The 18,968-nt window shown below is 34.3% G+C and overlaps 1 protein-coding gene and 1 long non-coding RNA gene across 5 annotated transcripts; both read right to left on the reverse strand.

Annotated features, from left to right (window-relative positions):
- Positions 1-288: 288 nt before the first annotated feature.
- LOC110884227 (ubiquitin-like domain-containing protein CIP73) lies at positions 289-11,548 on the reverse strand. Of its 4 annotated transcripts, none has more exons than XM_022131919.2 (17): positions 11,405-11,548; positions 9,574-9,728; positions 8,783-8,900; positions 8,621-8,701; positions 7,657-7,775; positions 7,499-7,570; positions 7,264-7,302; positions 6,955-7,167; positions 6,666-6,735; positions 5,432-5,583; positions 5,202-5,366; positions 5,044-5,115; positions 2,979-3,075; positions 2,285-2,632; positions 1,301-1,578; positions 1,150-1,230; positions 289-648 (listed from the first exon to the last, which is right to left on the reverse strand). In XM_022131919.2, exons 2-17 carry the CDS (start codon positions 9,703-9,705, stop codon positions 640-642), a joined length of 2,046 nt encoding a protein of 681 aa, XP_021987611.1. In that variant the 5' UTR covers positions 9,706-9,728; positions 11,405-11,548; the 3' UTR covers positions 289-639. The 4 variants fall into 4 exon arrangements, with proteins under 4 accessions (XP_021987611.1, XP_035832180.1, XP_021987606.1 ...); XM_035976287.1 differs by having other exon boundaries at positions 299-648; positions 1,301-1,545; XM_022131914.2 differs by having other exon boundaries at positions 299-648; positions 1,301-1,596.
- A 3,233-nt stretch (positions 11,549-14,781) lies between these two features.
- On the reverse strand, positions 14,782-18,748 carry LOC110884222. Its single transcript, XR_004864524.1, has 3 exons — positions 18,495-18,748; positions 17,995-18,397; positions 14,782-16,354 (listed from the first exon to the last, which is right to left on the reverse strand). It is a non-coding gene; the product is annotated as an uncharacterized LOC110884222 (long non-coding RNA).
- Between the last annotated feature and the right edge of the window lie 220 nt (positions 18,749-18,968).

The raw sequence follows: 18,968 nt of genomic DNA on the forward strand, positions 1-18,968 counted from the left end.
TCATTTATAACTTTAAAAGAAAGCATATATCTTAGAGGGGTAGACCCCTAATTTTAGTTCTAGCTCAAAACATGTATACCCTTTACACAAAGCCTAGAAGTTCAAAAGAAAGCATATATAATTTAAAGGTATATATAATGTACCATCAAATCTATCATATGACAAGGACTTGATAATGTGGCCTAATAATTGGTTTATCTTTCTTTTTTTTATGCTACATTATTAAGCCACGTCATCAAATGATACAATTTGATGTATATTCAATTCAACGAGCATTATAAACCACTAGACCACAAAATAAAGGTAACCCATTCCAAAATTAATTAAACACAAATGCTCTAATTGCTCTCAGATTCTTACAAGTCCACCCGAATGGGCATATCATATTCAATCATACGATCGAAAACCAAAAAAAAATATTTTACTATGCAATTGTTTACCCAAAACACAAAAGAGATTACCCGATATTCGGATTCAAAGATAAGAAACACAAAGATGATGTGTATTGAACTTGGGTTCTCGTCCATCAATGCATCGGCGGTCAACTGAATTTTGGTCAGAGTCAAGCCGGTTATAAAGATGATATCTGCTGCAGAAACCAATATTTTGTTTCTGGCTTTAACTTGCTTTTGCAATCACTTACTCTGTCTGCATCATGAGTAAGGAAAAACAAATAGTTTAGAAACCTCTTTTGTATACGCCGGAACTAGTAAAATGCCATATCCGTCCCCGATGTTTGGTCAGTTTTGCGTTTTTTGTCCAAAGGTTTGAGATCTTGCCATTTTCATCCGGCTCGTTAACTCCATCCATTTTTCTCTGTTACGTCAGAGGTAAGTCCGTCTTTTTTGCTAACTTAAAGGGCAATTCGGTCTTTTTCACTTCATGTAAAAAGACCGAATACCCCTGAAAAAAGACCGAATTACCTTTTAAGTCAACAAATAAGACGGAAATATCCCTGACTTATCATATAAAAATGGATGGAGTTAACGGGCCGGATGAAAATCGCAAGATTTTAAACCTTTTGGATCCAGATGCGGAGAAACAAACCTTTGGACAAAAGTTGCAAAACTGGCCAAACCTCGGGGACGAAAAAAGGCACTTTACTCTATCTTAACCTTCAAGGGTAGTACGCCTTGATTTAAGAAGTACCTTTTGCCGTTTTGAGGACGGGGGAGATGAAGGACCATCTGGCTGCCGTGAAGATGCACCTCGGTCTCGGTTCTCTTCAACCTACATGTATATAAACGTTAAAAGAAAACAGTCACATTTAAAATTAAACAGTTAAAAAACAAAGACTAACATTTGAAGAAGGTTGGGTAGTTCTATTTTCCCCATCGGGTCCACCATTGAGGTGCTGAGTCACAACAGGCATAATCTGGTGGAGCAAATTTGACAAAAAGGTTCCTTCATCACTGACAGCTGGCGTTTCTTGAGAATTGACGGGCGTGTGAGCCGTTTCAACACTCGTTCCCTGTAAGATGAAGTCTTCGACACCAGGAACAGGAAATAAATTTCTCAGCAGTTGGTCGAGTCCACTCGGAACTTCTGTAGAAAAAGTTTGACCACTGTGAGTTGTACCTGTATCCAATTGAAAGACTTCATGTTTAACTTTGAGCTGTCATGTGAGATCTTTAAATTATGAAAGTTAATTACTGTTTTCGTCCCTGTGGTTTGTCAAAAATCACTATTTCAGTCCATTAGTTTAAAAATTGTGATTTCAGTCCCTGTGGTTTCACTTTCATAACCATTTCAGTCCCTGTGTTTTCACTTCCGTAACCATTTCAATCCATTTATTCTGTTAGTACAGGGACTGAAATGGTTACGAGGTGGACTGAAATTGTTACGAAAGTGAAACCACAGGGACTGAAATCGCAATTTTTAAACTAATGGACTGAAATAGTGATTTTTGACAAACCACAGGGACGAAAACAGTAATTAACTCTATTATGAATTAAAAACTATTCTTGTACTGTTATAACAAAAAGTAAATCAAATTTATACCGTACAATTATAATGTAATGTACTAAAAAGACATACAACGTGAATAGAAACCACAAAAAGATTAAAAAAAAAAAAAACCATGTGTGTTTTACAAAAGTCAAAAGACCCGCTTGCGGTATGCGCATATAATGAGGTGGTTGCTATAACCGGTACTAAACTATAAGTCGGTTCCTATTTTACGCCCACCTTAAAGTTGATTGCTAAAGTTGGGTAAAGCCGAAAAAGTGTATAATTCGTTTCAATTTTGTGCAATTTGCTATGATAAAAATCGTTTGTGTTTTACCAGGAACTTCAGGTGGTTGAACCGGAGCTGTAGAATTAGGGACCACACGCGGTCTGTTTTCACCGTTATGAGCATGGCTTCCATTTGATACCTGGCCATTAACACCATTTCTTGCTACCATTGGATACAGCACACTCATAGAACCAATAGACGCTTCAGAAGGTGCAAGTCCAGGTGGCAGTGTTGAAATCCTAATCGGAACCACACGAACATCAGAACCAGAACCACCCGTGGGTTGAGACAGATTTCTAGCGGCAGCTTGATTATTCGAAACTCCGGTATCAGATGCCGCTGACCGCTCACCGCCGCTTGCTTCTCTTTGATTAGCAGCTGGCGCCAACACTGAACCTGTATACAAAAGAGTAAACTTTCGTTTTGCTCCCTGTGGTTTGGTCATTTTAACGGTTTTGCCCCAAACCTTTAAAAATAGCCATTTTCCTCCAATAGTTTGCTATGGTTTTTCCATTTTGCTCCCTACGACAATTTGGATGGAGTTAGACGCGGGGAGTAAAATGGAAAAAACATAGCAAACTATTGGAGGAAAATGGCTATTTTTAAAGGTTTGAGGCAAAACCGTTAAAGTGACAAAACCACAGGGAGCAAAACGGAAGTTTACTCAAATAAATATGAAAAAAATCAGTAATTTATATTTATACTGTCGTTTAAAAACAAAATCAGAATAGTTATTTATTACCGGTACGTATTCGGATATCGATATTCCTTGGGCGTAAACCAGTGCCGGGACCTGTAGGTGTAGTTCCGAAACTTGTTCCAGGTTGAAAAGGTAGAGGCTGCACCATGGTTTAACAAGGCATACTATACTAATAAAGAGCAATTAAACAAAACTAAAGTATAGTATTAAACTAGAGTAAAATGCCATTTTTGTCCCAGACGTTTGGCCCATAGTTGTCAATAGTGATCGCTAGCGAATAGCGTAGCGTATAGGTCTAGTCTCGCTATAGCCTTTGTAGCGATAGATAGCGATGGTAGCTATAAAATAACTATTTTATATTGCTATAAAAAACATGTATAATAGCGTATATACTAGGATATTTTGATATAAGTAAATGCCATTTTAGTCCTTGTGGTTTGGGCCATTTTGCCAGTTTAGTCCAAAGGTTTGAAACGTTGCCATTTTAGTCCAAATAGTTTCAAGCGTTGCCATTTTAGTCCACTGGGTTAACTCCGTCCATTTTTTCTGTAAGCTAGAAGTGTAATCCGATCATTTTATATGGTCGAATTGCCCTTCTAGTTAACAAAATTACATATAAAATGACCGAAATGCCTTTCTAGTTAATAGAATAAAGGGATGGCAACGTTTGAAACTATTTGGACTAAAATGGCAACGTTTCAAACCTTTGGACTAAACTGGCAAAATGGCCCAAACCACATGGACTAAAATGGCATTTAACTCTTGATATAATATATGTATAAATTTATTTCTAGTGTATCGCTATTTATAAAATAGTTGTCCGCTATTTATTGTTATTCGCTATGTAGCATATAGGTGTTAAAGGCGTTAGGCGCACTCAAGGCGCATAAACCTTGTCTGGGGCCTAGGCGCAAGGCGCAAAAAAAGCAAGGGCCTAAGAAAAAAAAAGCGTACAGCAAAAGAAAATTAGAGTACACTTCCGTTTTGCTCCCTGTGGTTTGGTCGTTTTAATGATTTTGCCCCAATCATTTAAAAACGGACATTTTCCTCCCTGATCTATGAAGCTAATCACCATTTCACTCCCCACCCCAAACGGCATCCATCTCCACCGTTAAATCCTGGTCACATGCCCCTCACATGAGGGGCACTTCAGTCTTTTCCCATCCTCTCTATTGTTATTTAGTATTTATATATATAAAACTATTTTATGTATTAGAAAATTAATACTACTATTCAAATAAAATAAATAAAAAGCTATTATATATAGCAATTAATATCATCTATTTAGTACCAAAAGTTCTAATTATAGGTGTGTGTGTTAGTGTAGAAAAGTAGTTTTAGTTAGACATAAGTAGAAAACCTAGCTGGAATCTTGCCGTAATCTAGAGAATTTGGCCGGAAACTCTCCGAAATCTAAAAATCTTGCTAGAATTTGCGCCTCAACCATTACCTAGAGAATTAATGTGCAACTGCCTTGACTTAAGGTGCAATTGCCTCGCCTTGCATGAAAAATGGGCCTAGGCGCAAAAGGCGATGGCTTTTAACAACTACGGTTCTCGCTATTCGCCATTAACAACTATGATTTGCCACTTTTGCGACTTTCATTCAATGGTTTTGTTCGCATCTGGATCCAAAAGGTTTGAAATCTGGCGATTTTCATCCACCTCGTAAACTCCATCAATTTTTCACCGTTAAATTATTTAACGGGCATTTCCATCTTTTTAGACATTTTTTATTAAAATAAAAAACAATATAAGAAATAAAGATCCACCTATGTTGACTTTCTCCCAACCCAAACCCTTCAATCATCACAAAAAACGTCTAAAAAAACAAAAATACCCCTGGCTTAACGTTAAAATAGGATGGAGTTTACCTTTTGGATCCAGATGCGGAAAAACAAACCTTTGGACGAAATTCGCAAAAGGAGCCAAACCTCAGGGACGAAAATGGCATTTTACTCATTAAACTATTTTGTATATAATGAATAAAGGGTCAAGTGCACTAAAGTCGACTATCAAGTTTTTGACAGTTTGAAAACAATGTAACGCAAATCGATATGTTCAATGTACACGGTTCAGAATATGCATATCTAAGTCAATTAAATTACCTGAACCATGATAGGATTTGGGCCAGATGTGGATATAAAAACAGCAGGCCCAGCATTAACCACAGCCTCAGTCTGAAAAAAAAAACGTTACTTTACATGTCAAATATAACAATTAACAAAAACTCAGGAAAGTGAATTTAAAAAACTTTATAACGCACCGGTGACTGTCCCAATCGAAGTGTCATGGTTGTGCGTCCAAGCTCCAGTAAAAACGCACCCAAATTTTGCAAAAGTGCACCTGATCTCAAAGCATTCGACTGCATCCTTAACCGTGCTACAGGATCGGTTACGTTTGTTTGGTCCCCTAATTGCCTGGTCAATTGCTGCAAAAAAAATAAAATTAAGGCCACATATAGAGACATGAAAAATATAAGTGTTTAGTACATACCGTTAAGCATTCTCCGGCTTGTTCAACAAGTAACTGTCTTGTAGACTGAGTCACTTCACTAAGGGCGGCCGGCGTCGGCAATCCGCTCTGACCAGCGGCTGAATGTGGTGCAGCAGATGATTCTTCTCCCCCAATGTTCATCTGGATTCTAACTGCCAACCACCAAATATCAAAATGCACATTGTAAGTAACCATAGTCACCTAATTCGCAGTTTGGGTTCGCGTTTCGCTAGATGGGACGAATTCGGTACGGAGGGGGATAGGTTCATTTTGGTGAGATCTGGTATGGTGTAGAAAATTTAAGAAATATAAAAGTAGCTATTTATAATATATATATATAGGATAAGGATCCGTTAGGAACCACCCTTTATTGCGAGAACCAGTGTGTACACAACCAAAAATACCTAAAAAATTAAAAACACATTTTTTATTAAAATTTGCTAAATTTCGTCACTAAAAATTTTAGTGACAAAATTTAGCGAATTTTAATTAAAAAAATGAGTAAAATACAATATTGCTTAACGTACGAGCGTACGTTGTGAAATTACGCACGTTGTAAAATGCAAAACCATAATCATGCATGTTATACTTGTGTAATAAAGCATGTTATAATTATGTAACGAAGCATGTTATGGTTTTCAACATGCGTGATTATGTCTTTTCAACATGCGTGATTATGGTTTTTCAACATGCGTGATTATGGTTTTTGAGTTTTACAACGTGCGTAATTTCACAGTGTACGCTCGTACGTTAAGGAATATTGTACGTTAACCGGCCTCTATATACATATTGTTTTTGTATAAAATTATAAGTTTGACCAAATGTAAACTAGTAAAGATAGAGGGGGTTAAATGTTTAAATACACAAACCAATTTTACACTTTTTATGTAAAAAACTACAAGTTTTAGGGATTATATGTAAACTAGTGAAAGATAGAGGGGTTAAATGTTGAAACACCTAAACTTATTTAAATTTAAAAGCCTAAAACACAAAGTTACGCAGCCGCTATCTTCTTCTTCATTGTGCCCGGCAGAAAGCAGCACCGGCGTCAAATTGCTTAATTAGAACGCTGAATTGAAACCTAAATTCGCGAATTGGTAACGAATTGATTCGTATACGTATTAAGTATGGTACGAAACATACCAATTCAAAATACACAGGTTCTCCGGCTATGTAAGTAACTAAAATAAGTAATTAAAGGTGTCAAAATTGTTCAAGAATAAGAATTTCTGACCATTTTCGTTAAACTCTTGCCTCAAACGCCTTAGATATTGGGATAAGGTGGTCAGAGAATCAGGAATAACCTGTCAAGGAAATCATTTAAATTCTTGATCAGGAAAAAGTAATCAATATGTCTAAACAACTAAAAACTTGAAATCTTTGACATCGCGTGTTCAGGTCGTGTTCGGGTTCATATGTATGACACAATTTTCAGGTTAGGTCGTGTTCGGGTTCGTCTAAACGGGTCAACCCGCGAAAACGACCTGTTTAGCACCCCTAAGAATAAGTAATAATGAACTTACAGGAAGCTGAAGAGATTCCAAAGAATCATCAGTCGGAAGCGAGAAAGAAGCATTTTGAAGATTAGGTTGACTTCTGGCGGAAACATCGTCAGGTTGTTGACCAGGGATTCTCATTTGGTTCAGACCAGGTATTCGTAAAAGACCTTCAGGGATGTAATGATTATGATGATGATGACGACGAATTACACGTTCAGTCCTTCCAGAGGTGTGTTGCTGATGAAGAAAAACACGACGTAAAACCTTGTTTCAAACCAACGGAAACAAAACTGGAAATTATTAACGAATGAAATAGACCAATGGCCAACTTACTTGCGAATCTTCTGCTTCACGCCGTGTAGAGATGGGTTGCTGATGAAGAAAAACAACACGTAAAACGTTGTTTCAGATAAAAAGTGTATATAAAGAGCATAATGTTACAATTAGGTACCCTCTAGTTCAGTAAATAAAAAACACATAATTTAACTTAGTCTAACAGTTTTAAACTAACAGAAAAAAAATGAATTGAAAACTATTAATGAATGAAATAGACCAGTGGCCAACTTACTTGCAAATCTACTGCTTCAACATTGCTTCCAGCATTTGCTTGTCCGGAAGAACCAAGAACAACAGAAAACATCTACCAAAATAAAAACACCTGAAACTAATTAATTTAATTGCAACGGGTTTTAAAACATTAATAATATAGAAATTTTATAATCTTACCCGACTAAAATCAGGAAGATTTCCGTCACCTTGTTCGGATATATTGAATGTTCCGACCATTACACTGGGCCCATGCTGGCTGCCCATCGGATGCCACATATTTGATGCTGGATCACTTTCTGCAAACGCATAATATATCAGGCTCAAAAAAGATTCTAAAAGAAGGGCTGCAAACGAACCGAACAAACACGAGCAAGGCCTTGTTCGTGTTCGTTCGTTAAGGAAAGTATGTGTTCATGAGCACTTACCAAATGACATTTTCCGTTTGTGTTCGTTTGTTAAGAAAATGAATGTGTTCGTGTTCATTTGTGTCCGTTCGTTAAGTTTAGGTACCGAACGTTCATAAACACAAATGAACACAACACAAAAGAACATGTATTAAATTTTGAATAAAATCTGTATCTTTCATGGCAAATATTACATACCCACCCACAGTATATTAACCTAATATTTATTAAACACTTCAAATAAAATACAATGCACTAATAATGTTTATTAAATATTTTATTAGTGAGAATTTTGAAGTATTTAAATATAATGTATTAAAAATTAAAACCCCAATTAACTATCGAACATAAACAAACACGTTATCGAACGTTCACGAACAAAAACTAACGAACGCGACCTATGTTCATGTTCATTCATTAACTAAACAAACGAAATTTCTTGTTCGTGTTCATTCATTTATTTAATAAATAAACAAACACGAACGAACTTCCCGCCGAACGATTCATGAACTGTTCGTTGAACGTTCAGTTCATTTGCAGCCCTACTGTATGAGTGCGCAGAAAAATACAATAAAAGAAGCCTATTTTACGAATAAACTATGGCAACAACCTAGTTAACAAAACAACTTAGGTTTACATTGTCCTTCTATCATATATACATATTTGTCATTTTTAAAGATTACTTAACAAGAAAAAAGAAGAGTGTTATTTTTTAGAAATGTTGCAGCTCATCAAACCTGTGAGATCTGGAAAGCTTGCTAGTGATGGATTAATCGACTGTCGAGCAACCAAGTGCAGTGTGTGTCCATCTTCAACATCTACAGTTCATACTCGTTAAGGAGCTTCAGTATGACGATTTAATAATAATTATTATTTTTATGATGAAACCATAAGGATACGGTATGCTGAAAGAAGCTGGTCATCCTTTAGAACTTTGCCACGACATATTAACCGTTGCTGGTCAGATAATACACCGGTAACAGTAGCAATTTGTTCCTTTAGTGCAGGAACAGGTACCTGTAAAGATATACAGATTTGAAGAAACTCATACAAGAAAAAAAGAACCCACAGAAAGTTAGAATTATAACTACAAATTAATATTAGAGTAGAATGCCAATTCCGTCCCTGAGGTTTGGCCAGTTTTGCGACTTTCGTTTAAAGGTTTGTTTTTTCTGCATCTGGATACAAAAGGTTTGAGATCTTGCCATTTTCACCCGGCTCGTTAACTCCGTCCATTTTCCTCCGTTAATTCAGGGGTATTTCCGTCTTTTTTGTTAACTTAAGAGACAATTCGGTCTTTTTCACTTGTGTAAAAAGACCGAATACCCCTGAAAAAGACCAAATTGTCATTTAAGTTAACAAAAAAAAACGTCAATACCCCTGACTTAACGGATAAAAATAGACGGAGTTAACGAGCCGGATGAAAGTCGCAAAACTGACCAAACCTCAAGGATGAAAATGGCATTTTACTCTTAATATTAAAATGGACATTTGGACTTCTACTACGAATGAGCCCAATAACCATTTTTTGGTTTCTTAGGGAAAACATTACACGAATGATTCATGAATGGACAAAATGGTTTTCTACTAATATGTATATATAGTTATATGCTAAAGTTTTGATTGCAGAAAGAATTACAGATGGGAAAATAAAATAATGAAATATGAAGGAAAGAAAAACAGTGTTTACACATTTATCTACGCGCATAGTGTATGTTTGAGAATCCAAAGTCTTTATCTTTATCTCAACGGTGGTTCCCGAATTGTTACCGTCACTGCTCCCAGCATCCATAACACCCTTGCCACCATGATTACTTGCCATGGTGTGAATTCCCTGCTTAAAGCCTGTAATAAATTGACGGCTATTTATATAAATCACTGAGAATAATTATAATATGTGCAAAAAAACAAAAGTAAAGCATGTCATGCTTAAAAAAACTTCTTTCAACTTCTTTTGAATTCTTTAGTTCTCTTCCCTATGATTCTTAAATCTTTTTTCTCGACTATATGTCTCATGACTGTTAATTAGAAAATGTACTATCGTATGGCAACTATAATTCAGTATACGATGTCAAATTCATTGACTGGTGTCATTAGTCCACTCCTGATTATCTATTATCATAACTATTATATACCCAAATGTATGGCACTAATAATCAGGCATAGAATGTTCAATTCACCAAGAGTTGGCATCATCACATTGCTACGCTCCATAGATCATCGTGCATAATGGAGCCTTTTCTTCCCGTATATAATCCAGTTCATATAATTTGACATAAAATTTCCACCTAATCTACTAGAAAAATATTTGTACAATTCATCAACACTCGAGTATCATCATCTCAAGTGCATTTTCATGCCAAGTTCCAACGAGATTCCGGCCAAAAATGGTTTGAACAAGAGTCTAAAACAATTATACCAACCCTAAACAAACCTAGAATCTATGTAGTTAATATCCCGATATATCAATGATATATCGGTTATCGGTCCCCTGCCGAGATAGCGGTACAATATATTGGTCAGAATATCGGTACCGATTATATCAGCGATATTTGACCGATATTTGATCGATAAATCACCGATTTTCCCGATATCAGTACCATTCTTCTTATTTCTACCGTTCATTTTTCTTCTTATTGCTCCTATTAGTGTTTTAAGTCTTAATTGTTAGTTGTTACTGTTAAATGTTAGTGTTTTAAGTCTTAGTCAATTCTTACTTGTTACAATTGTTAGTGTTAAATTGCTATATATATAAATTTAACATGATATTAAAATTACCGATATCCCACTGCGATAACCGATATCTCAAATGTCGGTCCTTGACCGATATCCGAGATTTTACCGCATTAACTACTTAGCCTAGAATCAACCTAAGCTAGCCCTAAGGAAGCATAAAACATGTCTAAACCCCTAAAAATTGTATTTTTGTATTATACGCCTCGCCTAAAAAAGCCCTCGCTTGTTAAGCACCTTGCACCGAGGCCAAGGCTCCCTCTTTGCACCTTCGACATCTATGGTATCATACTATCATACAAATTCATCAGCAACCAACCAGGCAAGAAATACAATCTTCAAGCCAAACAATTCGACTAACAGATGCTCAATGTGTGTGTGTGTGTGTGTATATATATAATACCACCAATAATCCATTACTTAACATTTAGTTAATCAAGCATCAAAAATCCATCACACAACACATCAACAGTTCAACACCACTCAAACAACCTAACAACTCAATCAATTAAAACACTTGATATCAAATTTCAAAACCTAATCACACAATACAAAAACACAAAATTCCGAAACAAACACACAGCTTCACACGATGAAATTCACGAACTAAAGAACGAAATCAAACGAACTAAACACTCAAACTCGTGGTCCATGCAATCAATAAGGTCTAAAAAGGACATCCGATTCTAAAACCCTAGAAATGTTAGGCGAAACATAAGATGAGTTGATAATCAGAGAATACGACGATCGATTGATGGATCGATGATGAAGGATTGTGTCGAGAATACCTGATAATTTGCAGGGAGAAAGCAAAGCACCGCCCACCGTGACTGGTTGGTTGATTGTGGCGATCTGGGTTGGGTTGGGCAGTGTGTGTTTGTGTTGTGTGTGTATTTATATTGTACAAAATTTGAACAAAGGGTTGAATTAAAACAAAAATTTGTAGTTTGTTTTTCCAAATTGAAATCATTAATATCTTATCGGAAATCATGGAAATATAATAATTATGTATTATTTTCTTCTTTTTTTATTATTATTTTTTATACGTTTATAACACGTTGTTATGAGTCGATGAGTCGTTGAAATGTATAGTTGGTAAGAGATGATGCTAAAGCTTGGTTCGTTTTGTTTTGTATGGAGGTTTATATTTGAAGCTTTGGCTTAATTGTTGAGAGATCTTTTAACCAGAGGCGTACCTATGTGTTAGTTATGGAGGTCGTCGCTGCGAATAATTAACTTTTAGTGTTATTTATTTGATAAAATTATGAATGACTCTCATGAAAATTTGACGCATGTTCCTATGAAATTTTGAAAACCAGTAAAGTACCCCTTGACACAACTCTTAATAATTTGTAACTTTTAAATCTTAAAAATATACAGATAGTATAATCTAAAATATGATACAACTACTTAAAATGATTGAAACCTATTTTAAATATTTAACTTGTTTAAACCCATATGATTGAAACCTATTTTAAATATTTAACTTGTTTAAACCCATATTTCTAAACACTTAGCCCATTCTAAATAAATAAACAATCATGCCCATTAAGAATCAAACCCATTTTAGCATCAATTCAAGTTCTTTTTTTTTTACTTTTTTTCTCCAAATTTTATTTTATTACTTTGTTAGTTGAGTATTTACTTGATGTCTAAATTAACTATATATATATATATATATATATATATATTAATTAATATTAATATTTAATATTTAATATTTATTTAATATTGATTTAAATTTAAACTTGTCATGAACAGTATTTTAGTTTATTTTCTCAATATTGTTTTTTACGTTTTCATTATTTTATTGTTTTATTACATTTATTGATTTTAAACTTAGTTTTTTCTCATATAACTTTTAACATACGATCAAATTATCTGTTATCAAACAGAAAACCACAAAAATAAATGTGAGTCGTACCTAGGGTTGTTTGGTTTAATTCAGTACAGTTTGGTGGTGCTACAGTGTCAGTTAATCAAAAGTAAAAATGTGAGTCGTACCTGGGGTTGTTTGGTTTAATTCAGTACAGTTTGGTGGTGCTACACTGTCAGTTAATCAAAAGTAAAAACAATAAAAATAAATACCGGTACCGATGTAGATATGTTCAATCGGTTTCGATTTGGCTTGGTACTACAGTGGTACAATATCCATTTTCGAAAAAATATCGCAATTAACTAAAATAAACATAGAATGCAAACGAATTGAACCAATATCAACTAAACAACATAACTACCGGTATCGATATTCATTTTTATTGTTTTTAATTGATGTGATGTTTCTTTCGATTACTATAGCGAGTGTCGGTATCATACAGAAGCAAATTGGAAATTGATGCTGACTGAATTCCCGTCGCGAAGCGCGGGAGAATCTCACTATATATTTTGTATATATGAATTGAATGTGGTAATGAATAATAAAAGAGTAACCAAGAATTTTTAAATAATTGATTTTTAATAGTATTTTATTGATTATACAATTTGATTACATTCGGTATAGAAATAATTGTTTTTAATAGTATTTATTGATTATACAGTTTTATTACATTCGTATAGAAATTATCATGTGTTTTATATCGATCGAAAATGATAAAAATGAACATTGCATCAGCACCGATGTTGTTTTAATAGTATCGCTCGGTTCAAACTGTCACAATACCGGTACCGATATTTGTTTATCGTGGCAGACGGAATTGTATAATTGAATTCTTTTTGAACCGGAAAACCATAAAAATGAATATATTTACCGGTACCGATGTTCGGTACGATAACGATACGATATCAGTTTATCGAAAGAGAAAACAATAAAATAAATATCGGCATCGAAACAGTGGTTGTTAGTTCGTTTTACTACGGCAGCGGCATGGTATTCGATATCAAACAGTAAACCATAACAATGAATACATACCAGTACCATTGTTGTTTTGCTCAATTTGGTATGATATGTTAGCGATATGGTGTCAGGTTATTGAAAGCAAAAGCACTAAAAATAGATACCAGTATCGAGACAAATGTTGTTCGCGGTTCTGTTTGGTACGATAGCAGCAGAGTACTCTTTTTCTATAAAAGTTAGAACGCAAACAAACTAGGACAATATCATTTGAACAACATCAAAATCAGTATCCATAATTGTTTTTATTGTTTTCAATCGATGTAAGGCTTTCTTTTTCTATTCGAATAACAAGTGACGGTACTGTAACGAATCGGATTGATACTGACCGACTTCCCGTCGCGAAATGCGGGAAAATATCACTAGTTAGATTATAAATAATTTATTGGGGATTGCATTCGGGTGTTTTTTTTTTTCAATTATGGTTCATTGCGTTTCATCGTTTACAGTTTACATATCTGAAGTCTTTTTTCTAATTTTGTCTTTTTGAACTGTTTTTATTGTAAATAAAAGTATTGTGTTGGTACAATGTTACAATATGGATTTTTGTATTCATATCATTCATTTATTTACGCTTGACGTATTTTTGTTATATATTTTTTATTTAATTTGGTTTTATCTTTTTATCACTCGACCCGCCTGACTTGAGTTAGAATGAAAATTTTTAATTTATAGCTACAGATAAGATAATCGACCCCAAAAAACTTTTGACACCCATAAAAACATTTTTTGGATATGTCGCTGCTTTATCTGAAAGGTGACTCGTTTATTATTTATTAGTTATTCAGTTATTTAATTATATACGTGTATAATTATTTATATATATATATATATGTGTGTGTGTGTGTATATATTAATTTAGAACGTATGTATGAATTGTAACGATTTTGTCTTGTAGTATATTTGGTCTTTTAGTACTTTACTGGATTGTCGCTTAGTAATTTATCATTTAGCGAATTTTCATTCACAACCCATGTACGTTACTCGTTTGTCATTTACTAATTTTCATTTACACCCCATGTACTTTAATCGATCTATTTTTCTTTTTTTTTTCCTTCTTTCACCAGTTATATCACACTTCCTGTACTTTGCTCCTTTGTCATTTAGTGAAATTTCAATTTCAGCCATGTACTTTACTCAGTCTATTTCACTTTCAAAATATCACACCTCTTATACTTTACTCCTTTGTCATTTAGTGAAATTTCAATTACCCCCATGTACTTTACTTAGTCAATTTCACTTTCAAAAACAAGTTCATTTAAATGGGTAGTCTGGCCCTAAATATAAGCTCTTTAATAAATGGGTGTGAGATTCATGAACGCCTCCAAAAGGTTATTCAAAACTTGTCAAAAAAGGCAAGAAAGAAAACAGAGACATGAGAATTGAGATGAGGAGCTATTTACAAATTTTGTATCTTCTTTGAGATAAGTGTGTCCCTTGAGCTTTAGTTCAATGTTAAAGCCTTCCGGTAGCATCAACTTGATCTTCATTAAGATAACATTTGCATCAACAGAGGAGGAGGGGGAGGAGGAGGAGGATGGAACCTCACCATCCATGTTATCCACTAGCAGAAACTCTGATTCCTTCCCGAGGCTTACTCGAAGAAGCTTTGTGAAACGACAACTCTTTTTCAACAATGTCAATAACATGAGGTGAAACTTGAAATCGGGGATCATGACGTGGATAATGAGGGCCCCCCTTATCGTGCAAGATATTCTTTAGGTTTCCAAAGAATTCTTGGTTAAGAAACTTACACGGTGGAGTACAAGCTCCTACACCGGGTAGTTCGTCATAACCCGTGATATCCAAGGTGATTATGTGAAAACGGTTCTTGTCTTTATTCAATGCAAACTTTTCAAACTTTTTCATGGTATCACATCCTCTAAACATATTCACATTAGCCCATGTTCATTGGTGACTTGCAGAGCACGTGAAATGTTGATCAAGAAATTGAAAAATATTTTCAACTATCTCCACACCCGTCACGTGGAAGTCCAACTCATTGCTCAGATACTTCTCAAGAATGCCTGCACCGACCCCAAGGTAGAGAGTGTTCATTTTAACACTCGGGGCAGTTAACTTACCTCCTAAATATGGGCTCACCACCTTAATTCCTGATACTATTACCAATAGATGGTCCGGTTCCAAAGCTTTAGGGTTGATGGAAAACACGACCTAAGTCGTGTTTCCCAACTCTTTCAAATTACCAGTAATAGAAAAGCCATTGTTGTATGTTGCCGCCAAAGGACTGTCGGCTTGGAAGATGTTATGAGCTATAAGAAAACGCAATCTTCTACACAAATTTTTTATGAGTCCATCTACCTCCACATCATCAACAACAGCATAATCATTTCCCATCAAACCTTCAGTTTTTCCCAAAGTAATGGTCTAACCAAGTCGTCTTGGTGACTCACCAAAACAGTCTCCATTCTAGTAGGATGAACCCACTCAATGTTATTGACAAACGGTTTTGTAGATTTGTACGTTCAATGTCATTAATTCCCATACGCTCATAATATCCATTAACCACCTTTGGATTAAACCCCACTGTGTCGTTGAAGTTGCTTATTACTAGTAAACGAGTTATATTCTTGTACCTGTATATTAGCCTCCGAAGACTAGTTGGCTTTGAGTAGTTACAATCACATTCCAACCCAAACGAGACTACTAGTATACCAACAAATTTGTTATACCACTTAAGAAGGGTGACAGCGGAGTTAACCATGGATACCATAAGAAAAGGTGATTCCAATGGCAGGGTGTCCTGGAGTGGATTTCGGAGTTTTACATGTTGCATCGTTCCCGGGTCTAACGTTAAAAGTTTTTGTTAGATTGTTTCGATTGCTTGCTGCAATAAAAGAAGTAAATGTAAGAAGATAGTATAGGCCATATCTCTTACCCAATAAAATAAAACATTAATTATGATACTAAGGGTAACAACAGTGATACTAGGGGTAACAATAGTGGTCTACAACACTAGGTGTATAATAATGACTTCTTTAGTCTCACATCAACTAAAACTTACACATGACATTCACTTTTATTAATTATAAGTACACAATATTCTAGAGACTCATATATATATATATAGGGGAAGGTTCATTTGAGAAGAAATTGAATGTGAGAAGAAAAAGAAGAAAGGACATATTAGTAAATTACTATTTCATTTATAACTTATATCATTAATTTTTTTCTCTTTAATTAATTAATCAACTAATCATTAATTATCCTACATATAATCTACAAAACCTACACATATCAAATTTTCCTACATATACCCTACACATTATAGAATTTTATCCTACACAGTCGAAATTTATCATACACACCTCGAAATATATCCTACACAACTCGTAATTTATCTTACACAACTAGTACTTTATTCTACACTTTAAATTAAGTTGTCTTTTTAGTTTGGAAAAAAATATATATTTTGAAAAGGAGTTACAAATTTAATTTAGTTAGTTATTAAATGGGAAGAATACAAATTAATTATTTATGTAAGTTTACCAATATACCTTATATTAAAATTAAATGCAAATATTAAATGAAGTAAAATGGAGCATTCTTATTGGTTGAAACTTCTTCTTTTTTCTTCTTACAAAAAAATTCTTCTCATTTGAACCCTCCACTATATATATATATATATATATGAAATATAATTTTATATATTATTAAAAGTATTAAATTAAATTTACTGATATGTATTTACTTAATATAAGTGACCTATAAAATAATAGTCACACGTCGATTTGAACACATAAAAATATGTTTAACCAAATAGTATTTAACAAAACAGTGCTTTTATTTCACAAAGTTTGTCATGGTAATGAGCCTATCAACACAATTTGGGTCAAAACCGTTCTGCTTTTCTTTAAAAAAATAGCCTAGGGTCATGTTTAAAATGACCCAAAGTGATGATTTATAGACTAAAATAAGATCACGTTTAAAATGACCCAAAGTTATATATATAGAGTGAACACTGGCGTATTTGTGAACTGGCTGAACAAATCCTGGCCATTAATTTACATCATCAAATCGTAAAATACACCAGTGTATTTTTATCATCAAATCTTGGCCATTGATCTTAACTTGTGTTTACTAGTATTCACAATCAAGGAGGTTGTTCACAAAGAACATAACCCTAAGTGTGTGTGTATATATATATATATATATATTCTTACAAAGATGTAGATAGAAAAATTAGTTACTAATTTGATGTAATCGAAAAATGTGTTTGTTTCCCTCTCTTAATCTTATTTGATAAAACCTAATTTATTAGTTGCTAAATAAATGAATATGATATTGCTATTTATATACAAACCAAATCTAATATAAGTTTTTCTTAGTTATAATCAAAGCTCATTATTCATAAGTCTCTCCAATATTCCCCAACCAAATCCTAATAATAAAGCATTAACAGTGATATGATTTTCCGTTTGATGATTCAAAAAAAGGAATGATTACGCTTAGACCAGAAATCATTACCTGAAAGTGGCCCTGGATGAAAATCTATGTGTCCACCATGTAGATGATATTTCAAGGGTTTGTAAATGGCTATTATTAGAAAAACCGTTTTCTAATATAATTAATCCACATTCTGCTTGGAGAACACTAAGGAGCCTCCTATGTCTCTTATTTTCAACAACACCTATGTCCCTTTTCTTTTTCTTTTTGACCAACTTCCACATCTTTCACAAGAGCCACGTCACAAGATGTCTTTAACTCTTGACACATTAATAACAAATTTGACGTAACTTTCATACCTCAAGGACAAGAATACCGACGCACGGCTAAGTAAAAGGGCTTATTTTGGATATCTATATATGTTCTACAAGACTTCAATCAAGGAGGTCAACATCGATGCGAGCGTAGGGTCCTGCACCATTGCCTACATTTTCCAACACAATCAACCTTGACAGTTATGATATTTAAATGATGTCTGCGAGACTCTATATGTGTGGAGTATATACACTCGTTCTTCTTACCTAGGTTTAAAAAAGCGAGCATGAGGCACCAGAGCCGAAATTAGAAACACTTTAATTTTGGTGAAGTGAGAGAATATAAAAACGACCAGAGGCAACGGTTTGGTTTTCGTTGGAAGCCACCCTTCTTGTAAAATAAAATAGGTTGGAGACGGTAGCAACTTGTTTTGCTTGCGATGCTGCTGGTCGCTGGAGTTGTTGTTGCAAGTTGCCAAAGGTGAAGCACTTAGGGATGAAGAAAAGGAGATAATGTGAAATGAAAAGGAAGATGACTACAATTATATAAAAGTAATTTACTGGTCATAGTGATATTAACTAGTCTATAAAAGTTACTGAGTAATGCCAAAAAAAATTTAAAAGGACATTGAGTACTTATATCTTTTGTATTAATCGTTTTCTTTTGTCTTCTTCTAGTGGAAGGTAAGAGTTTTCTTTTCTTATTTTATTTTTTTAGTCTAAATTACTTTTTACTTCTTC

Source organism: Helianthus annuus, chromosome 1 (genome assembly GCF_002127325.2).
Source record: "Helianthus annuus cultivar XRQ/B chromosome 1, HanXRQr2.0-SUNRISE, whole genome shotgun sequence".
Classification (NCBI taxonomy): Eukaryota; Viridiplantae; Streptophyta; class Magnoliopsida; order Asterales; family Asteraceae; genus Helianthus; species Helianthus annuus.

Excerpts from the sequence above, each read along its gene's own strand:
- LOC110884227 (XM_022131914.2), bottom strand. The coding sequence starts at position 9,705 with ATGGCAAGTAATCATGGTGGCAAGGGTGTTATGGATGCTGGGAGCAGT. Across the intron at positions 7,776-8,620 it reads AAGCTTTCCAGATCTCACAG|AAAGTGATCCAGCATCAAAT; the intron begins GTTTGATGAGCT and ends ATGCGTTTGCAG. Across the intron at positions 2,633-2,978 it reads CGATATCCGAATACGTACCG|GTTCAGTGTTGGCGCCAGCT; the intron begins GTAATAAATAAC and ends TTTTGTATACAG.